Source organism: Vollenhovia emeryi, unplaced genomic scaffold (assembly GCF_000949405.1).
Source record: "Vollenhovia emeryi isolate VEMERY1.0 unplaced genomic scaffold, V.emery_V1.0 DF939120.1, whole genome shotgun sequence".
Taxonomy (NCBI): Eukaryota; Metazoa; Arthropoda; class Insecta; order Hymenoptera; family Formicidae; genus Vollenhovia; species Vollenhovia emeryi.
In genome coordinates, this window is record NW_011967246.1 from 778655 (window position 1) to 787448 (window position 8794).

The following is an 8794-nucleotide window of genomic DNA, read 5'->3' on the forward strand; positions in this document are numbered from 1 at the left end:
GGGACAAAGGCCCCGTCCGCGGTGGCGATAACTTTTTTAACGACGACAAGCCCGCGCCGTATTTTTGTTTAGCGCGCCGCGGCGCCCCGGGGGCGCAGGAAAATAATCTTGCGGTGGCGGCGGTCGACAAAACCGCTTGTACCGCGGCAAATGAATGCGTTCGTATGTGCCTGTAACGCTCGAGTGCATCGCGCCCGCCGCCGCTGCTGTTGCTATTGCCGTTACTGCTGCTGTTACCGCTGCCGTTGCTCCATGACTGTATACCTACGATAACGAGTACGGGGTTGGTGCGTCGTGTCTCTCTGTGATTCGTGTTTCTCCCCCGTGTTCCCAGTATTTTCGGCCCCGCGACCGCCAATGCTCGGGTCGCGACGATAATTTCCCCGAGCTTTTTTTCCTCTCTCACTCTCTCTCTCTCTTTCTCTACCTCCCCGCCCCTGTCCGCCGTTCGCCCGACTCCTCTGGAATTATATCTCTGACATTACTTTGAAGATCCGTAACCATTTTCCTTTTAATTGCACTCCCACGTATAATAAAAGCGTTGCGACCGCGCCGCCGCTGCATATCGAGAATTCATTTCGGTAAAATCAAATCGGTTTTTTTTAATAATTTCCCTCCCTTTTAGGGTCTTCGCAATTTCGCGAGAATTGAAACAGCTCGACCGCGACCGAGCGATATCTCTCGAATTCAAGCGCGACGAAAACGAATGCATTTTAATCTGGGAACAACGGCAGGATGATTCGTATGGCTTTGTGCGCGCGCGCGCGCGCGCGTGTGTATGCGTGTACGTGTATGTACGTGGGTGTGTGCGAAAGTGTACGTGTGAGAAACGCGCTGCCCCTTTCTACGTTTCTATCCTTTTCCCGGCTTACCATCACGTAATGCCTCTGTATCTCTATTTTTTCACTGGCCAGTTTCTCGCACTCCAATTTAAGGCTGTGTAAGAAGAACAAGAACAGAGCATTAATATCCACCAGCCCTCGAGATCGTCGGAGCCATTGTCCCTCCGCCCGTCGTTCTTCGTCGCGCGACATTAAGTTCAAAACGCGCCGTGTATCGCGAAACGGGAGAGAAAATAAAGGTACAACTGCAAAAGCTTCAGCGATAACGAACGGAGTAAAGACGGTCTGTGTATCGATCTCTCGCGCCCGTCGAGCTCGAAAGCGCGCGGGAAACGCCAATAAGAAAGCTCGAGTTTCTCCGAATAACTAAATCCCGTTCCTTTCTTGTTTTTCAAGGAGGGGGGGGGGGAATCCAGAAGTCTCGTAACGGGATGCGATGCGATTTAATTCGGTTCGAGGATGTGATAGAATGCGCGCGGGGCAATTCCGACGCGGCGTTTAATATTCGTGAAAGGCGAATCACGCTGTACGTTGCGCGGCGTAATCTCACCTCGCCATAAGGCGATAAATTAGCACGGTATTAACGATCACGCTCGCGCGAGCGGCAACTCTCGTTACGCAAACGGCAATACTCGTACGGTCAGAAAGTCGATTAATTATTTCAGATTGACGCCGTGCCGACGATTTACGGGACGATTTATCGGGAATCGCGTTGCGCGCTTGAGTGCGCGCGCGCCTACCAACACGTGGCCGGGAGATAGCACTTGGTTTCACGCGGCCGGATGCGTTTTTGCTTTTTCGCGATTAATCTCTCAATCCGCGATATTTATGAATGTTGTTCTAAACGCGCGATAGAACCTGCCCGCTCGAACGTGTCGTCGCGCCGCTGTTGCAATTGTTTTACCTTTGTCAGCACTCTGCGCGTTTAACTGTCGTGAAAAGAGGGGAAGGGGTGAGGAGATACGACGCCGATGCTCCGTCGACAGGAAGCGGTGAACCCGGAACGCGGTGAATTTAACATATCGATGAACAGCGACGTAAATCCAACGATCGAAGAAACTAGTCACGCGCCAGCGAGCTTTTCGCTTCCGAATCCGCCAGAGGGCGAGACGCGCGATCTCTGAGAAAATCCTCTTTCACGATCGCAGACACGTTGCACGCGCATGCACCGCGCACACAGGCGCGCTATCCAAATGGGGACCCTCGCTCCTTCGCCAGAACCGTGCCGCATACTTCGGTGTGCACAGCTTCCGGTCGGACAAACAATTATCTGCCTACGTCCGTACATCAGTTCGTGCGTCTCGCGTGCGCGCCCACGTGGTATTTGCACGAGCGCTTAATGGATACGGCCCTGCCGGTGTCCACGGACGCGAATGTTTACTCCGTTCGACAAACTACTGACCGCTGAATGGAGTTTGCGTCACGCTCAACTATCCGCGAGGAAATATGTATTTTCGCCGAGGAAATGGGAGTCCGACAATTTTTCGAAAAAGCGCCAATGAGATCGCGTAAAAGCTTTGGGACAAGTTGTATCGATATCAACTTTCACGACGGTACTCTGTACTGTTACTTGAGTAACCAATAAAAATAAATACGCGTCGTTAATTCAGAGAAAAGAAAGAACATTATACAAATATTTATGTCGGTGACGGCAGACAACGAAGACGTATTGTTCATGGCCGTTATTATGATTAACACAAATTGTCAATTGCGTGCGACAATAGACAAATTGGCCGTGTCTTTATTAATAATATCGAGTAAGACCCATACATCTCCGGTTGACTGCCATCGGCAAGTTTGTAAATGCGAAAGGAAGAAGGTTACCTGTGATATTGGGCTTGCAAAAAGTTGAACTCCTCCTTTATACGATCGCAGGACTCGCCGACTGAAAATTTGAACGGCTGCCCAGGCTGCGGTGGACCCTGCAACACAAAAACGCCATTAAATGTATCAATGCGCCTCAATCCCTTAACGCCGTTAAAGCCCGTAAGACCCCGAGATTTATTCGAGAGACTCCGCAGACTCGCGGGTGGCTTGAAATCGATACACAGATTCGGACGGAAAAATGTTGCCACTTACTAGACGTAAATTCCGCAGCGGAAACACGCCGCGATCCATTCATTAGTGCTTTTCTTAAATCTTAACACACGCATATCTCTCCATTCTTTTTTTAGTCTCTATAATATAAATATAATTGGCGCTACATCGATTCTATTTTATGATACATTCAAGTGTAATAGCATTGGATCCGGAAATTTTTTTCTGTGAGTGTATTGTTCAAATAACTCGGCAGTGTTCCACGAATGAAATTGGCGGCGTAATAATCTTCGAGTACATTTCCAACTGTTCCGCAACTTCGAGGCGCATAATCGTAACAATGTAAACTGACTTAAAGTTTAATTGGTTTAATAATTCTATTCATATGTATCTTATCTCGATTCAGATTTCATCCGAGCGTCGCACGTACGAAGTAAACGTAATAAACATAAATACAGGGTAACGTGATAAACTCATTTCGGATAGTTAAGTTGCTCGTCTGAAAAAGGAAAATTTCACTCTAATCGTTATTCGGTCGAGAGTGATTGCGTTTCGGGCGCTCAAGAGTCAAACTTCTAATCGACTGCCAGAATGGAAGCAACTTCGGTAATAATTTAAACCCGTATATCTCTCCGTCGCGTCACGAACGAGCCGCGGTTATAAATTTACGTTTATGCCGGTTAATTATATATTTCAGATGTAAATGCGCCGTTTCTTTTTCGTCGCGGAACATGCCGTAGCAAGAGCCGAGTGACTCTGGCGGTTGCTGTATCAGCGTCCACGAGCGTAAAAGCCACATTATTGCCGGTAGTACCGGTGCTACCCGCCTCCGTATACCTGTTGGTAATAACGTTACGAGCGTGTTATCGATCGTTTTGCACGTCGTGCCCCGCAAAACGGATACGCCACTATGGCCTCGTAAAAGCCGGAATATAGTTCCCTCTCCCTTTCCCACTTTTCCCCGCCGTCCGATCGTTCGATCTAGATTCCGCGGCGGTCGAGAAACGCGACAAAATCGCGACGTTTCGCACGGGTGAGAAGGGGAGCGGGGGGTCGTTAACGCGATTCGCCGGCGATCGCGATCGCGTAATGAAAATCGTGCCAGAACTCGTGAAAGAAAGATCAATTTTCGGGCGCGTTACTGCACTAATGAGTCACACGCGCGATACCGGGCCAGGTCCACTTTATTACAGGGTGTACTAAAACCACCGGATATCCTCTTAATCACAGATCCTTTCGAGGATTTCAAGAGGAAAATTCTAATACAAAAATGTCGAGGCTACAATAGCTTTTAAATAACGAGCGATTATATTTCGCAAATGACAGGCCTGGAATTTCGCGCGCACGGCGAGATGACGAGTGATAAAAGTGTTCCTATGAATGTCGCTCTTTTCGTTTAATTCAAGTAAAAATTTGCAACATTTTGTAACTTTAAAGTGTTGCAGCTATCAAAGTGGTCGATCAATATCAGTTACCATAAAGGTTGTTACTATACTAGAAAGGGCGACATTCATAGCAACACTTTTATCACTCGTCACGTCGCCGTGCCTGAGCGCGCGAAATCTCAGGCCTGTCATCTGTGAAATGTAATCGCTCATCATATAAAAACTATTATAGCCTCGACATTTTGGTATTAGAATTTTCCTCTTGAAATTTTCTAAAGAACCTGCGATTAAAAGGATATCCGGTGGTTTTAGTACACCCTGTATAACACCGGGAAACAGACGTTGAACAAACGCCAAGTACTACGAGACCAAGATACATGTGACGGAATTGTTAAACCAATTAAACTTTAAGCCGATTTACATTGTCACGATTATCTGTGTTACTTATCTGCGATCGATTAATTTTTAATCTCGCTTTGTGAAATCACTCGCCATCTTGGCTCTCCTTCATTTTTGGTAACACGCTTCTGAATTGCTTTTGAAACGCTTTTACTGAAAAGCGAGTAGACTTTATACTCCAAAGGGAACGATACGGCGCGAATCGATGTATCTTAACGCGAGGTAGTCCTCAGAAAGCCTCGTAGCTGCTCGTAGTCACCGCAGCGCGTTTTAATCTTTACGGCTTCGCGAAGGGCTTCTCCCCGACGCATTATCGCCCGTGTATGTTCGAATTACGCCGAGGATTTGCGCGCCTAGCGTGCAATATCTTTAAACGGCTCAAGCTCGGAATCGACGGAATCGTATATCGGACAACGCTGCGTATCTCGCTCGCTCGCTCGCTCGTTGCTCGCGAACGTATGCGCGTACATCTTTCGCAAGTGACTTTTAAATGCGAGACGTAACGCGAGATTCTCTCGCCTACCGCCATATTAAGGGACGGAAGAGCGGAGTTAACGCAAATTGGCAAACAGCTGATCGCAGTGGAATCGCTGATCCGATTTGTATGCGACAAGTCACGACGGTCAATCCAATTAATTTATCAGCTTTCGCCCGCGGAACAAAATAGCAGACGTCAGATGTACCGCTTGGCATTTTCCGGTAGCTCCGTTAACAGATCAATACGGCAAGAATGTCGGCCTGTCGGCGCACGCCAACGCCTCTCGGATTTATATTTGAAGAATCGCCCCGCGCGCGCATATAATTATCGTAAATCGTGCTTACCGATACACGGTAAAAACGCAGCTAACACGTATGGAAATGTCGAGAGTAATGTATTCGATACGTCGAAAAGACACGACGCAGCATCTTGCCGACACTTTCTTGAAATATTTATCGTTTTTCAACGAACGGCATGACGATAGCGATGGCCTTTCGCGCCGGCGAGCGAGGCGGGGAAAGCAACGCGCACCGGCGCGGCGAGCGACGCGGTTAGCGCCCGTCGAAAAGCGAAGCGCGCGAATTATGTCGTTTCGACGAATAATAATGAGAGAACGTAGCCGTCGCGCACGTCAATCAGTGTCCTTTACGTGCCGCGGCCGATTTAATTATCCGATAGCCTCCTCTCTCCCGCATCATCATCCCGGTCCCTCTTTCCACGCCGCGCTTTTTTATTCCGCGCGATCGAGAGCCATCGCAATACACGGCGCGCGCGCGCGCGTTCGCGCCGGCGGTATTCAAATAGCGCGTTATCGGCCCGACAACCCCGTGAAAACGATAGCCGGGGCCGGATAACGACGAACAAGAATTGGCATTAAAGCGCAACGATCGGCACGATCGCGCTTTTATTGGTTTTCGAGTCTCGCGCGACATTTAATACAACCCGGCAGATACCGGATTACCGTTTCGCAGTATATTATCGCGGACAACTCAATGGAGCGAGGAGACCGCTCAATGGATGTTCGTTAAAGCCGACTATGGGGCGACGTCGTTTACGGTCACCCTGTCTCTTCGGCCGTCAAAGAGGGAGAGAGAGAGAGAGAGAGAGGAGAGGAGACGACAAGTCGGCCACGCCGTGTTACGTCCTAACGCTAACAGCAACTGGACCAATCAGTTGCGTTTGCAGCCACTCAAGTACGCTTAAGTGGCGCGTATCACTGCGTCTAATTACGTTAGCTCCATCGATCCCGCCGTCCGTCATCCACTAGATGCCTGATTATCGGCACGTATTATCGGACAGGTTAACTGCTCTCTACACGATGTCCCCGCCTGTGATCAAGTCCGTAACCAAACACAAGGCACGCGCGCGCTCAAGTGCCAAGAACATTTGCTCATCTCGAGCTACCGTAAACGGGCATTGTGCTCACATTAGGGTCGCGTCTAAAACGGAAATGCCGCCGGAGCGATCGGACGTACGTCTATGTATTACGCTCCGAATACTTATAATTCGCTCTCGCTCCCCCGGTAACATGATCGAAGATTTCACGTGATTGCGATTTACCAACTCGTTGAAGGGCTAAAACCCGAAAGCCACCGCTACAGATCTCACCCGTTTCTCTCGTGAGAAATAATGAGATTCCTTTCGACCGGCGCCCTTTTTAACTCGATACGCGAGAGAAACGGCTGGCTGTATCAATCGGAGCACCTGATATACCGCGCTAATCAAAGAGACGGTAGTTTCGAGAGTCGGTGGCCGTGCGCACTCGTCCGCTTTACTTAGAGGTTCTCGTGAGAAACTCGCTAAACCATGGTGGGATTACGCGAAAGGACGACGCAAACAGGGAGAACGGCCGGGAAGAGCTTCGAGAGGGTCGGCGGTTTTCGCCGCACCGCAAAACCACCGACTCGTGGCGCGGATTCCAAAACCACCCGACGACCAGAACCGACCGCGCTCGCCCTATAAGCGAACCTCTCTCTACCACCTTCCGTTATTCCGTAGAGAGCCGCTGGTCGCGAAATATCATCGAAATATCGCGCGCGCGCGCGCGCGGCGGAGAGTCGGCAAAAACCATGATTTATCTTATAACGGTTTAAGGACCGTGCAATCGGAATTCCTTCAGCGGCCGCGAAATATTGCGCGCGAAATAACCACGATCGACGGTAATGAGCTCCAGTTACGTGATTTCTACAATTTTCGCGGGAAATTAGGCGAAAAACAATGCGGAAATCGATGTTGGGTATACAACAAACTGATTGCCGAGCAAGCGGACTCGAGCAAACCCAAGCACGATCGAATACCGAAATTATGCAACGCGATAACAATTCCCTTAATATCGCCAGACAATACGCTTCAAGATTTGCATGAAGCGCAGAGGAGGAGGAGGAGAGGGGGGGGGGAGAGAGAGAGAGAGAAACGGGCGTACGAGCGGTTGTATCTTATTGATCATTATGATTATTCCCCGTAGCAGACTGCGAATTCATCCCGAGACTGCAGGGCACGACCGCTATTTGCATAAGCAATGCATTTTGATTCGTAGACCCACATTGTACTCGGCACACGGGGAATGACATAAATAATGCATAGAATAATGATAGCGCGTGAGGTGCGCGCGGCGCGCGAAAGCGAGTCTCTCTATCGCGTAACGAAACGAAACGAGACGGGACGGGACGGGACGGGACGGGACGGGACGGGACGGGACGGAACGGAACGAGACGAGACGAGACGAGACGATTCTCTCGCCCTCGTAATTCTTCGGTATGCTGAAATTGCGGTGCGCCGCCGCGGCGCATGCATTTTGTTCTACTCTCGTTAACCATTACCGACGCGTTATATCCATGCTATCTCGCGGTGTAATTCGCGCCACCTTCGCGCACACGTCACGGTAGATCCCGCCGTGACGTCGTTCCGCGTGAAAACGCGCAAACGGGCACCTCCGAGATAAACGAAACAATGAAGCCGATGGATTCTTTGCGTCAGAAACGGGGGGGGATCGTCAAGAGATTTCGAGAAGCGAGGCATTTCTGCCCGCAACGCCGAGGCTCTTGTACAGTTAACGTATCATCGTGCCGTATAATTTGCCGGGCCATTTGCTTAGATTTATTTCGCGAGAGGTGCAACGAGCAGAGTCGGCGTATGTAGAGCGGCTAATAAAATCATCGTGTCGACACGCTATTTCATGGGGAAGAGCGGTAACAGTATCGCCTATCTACCGACGGTGCGTTCTTTCATGCGCGCCAATTCACCCGCTGAGAAAAATTTCCATCGGATAACCCGAGTCGGAATTTTGGTCCTACGTTGAACCTTAATTCCATTATATGGTAGGACCTAAGACAGTAAAAGAGATCGAACTGCAAGTACAAAATTGACTCCTACTTTAAAATCGACAGTGTCGAAAATTTCTAGTCTTGCCAATTTAGCGTTAAAGTAGGTCCTTTGGAGTGGGAGCTAAAGTAAATTTTTAGAATGAAAGATTCAAGGGAGGAGTAAAAAATATTATGTCATCAAAGTAGGTTGTTGCTGGTCTATGTAGGCGTATAGATCAGCTAAGTAGGTGTAAATTATCCTTACAAGTGTCAAAATAGTACCAAAATTTCGACTCGGGTTAAGGGGATGCTGGAGTGATTCTGCACTTTCACACCTTTTGCACTTAAAAC

At 49.2% G+C, this 8794-nt stretch overlaps 1 protein-coding gene across 5 annotated transcripts in view; it reads right to left on the bottom strand.

Annotated features, from left to right (window-relative positions):
• Positions 1-8794, bottom strand: part of LOC105570398 (protein groucho-1-like) — a 76541-nt gene that overhangs the window by 52494 nt on the left and 15253 nt on the right. For 3 of the 5 annotated variants that reach the window (XM_012027561.1, XM_012027560.1, XM_012027559.1), the window contains exons 2-3: positions 2667-2764; positions 873-936 (exon numbers count right to left, since the gene is read on the bottom strand). In XM_012027561.1, coding sequence (XP_011882951.1) covers positions 873-936; positions 2667-2764 — 162 coding nt within the window. The remainder of the gene's footprint in view (positions 1-872; positions 937-2666; positions 2765-8794) is intronic. The other 2 variants (XM_012027562.1, XM_012027563.1) reach the window with 1 other exon arrangement.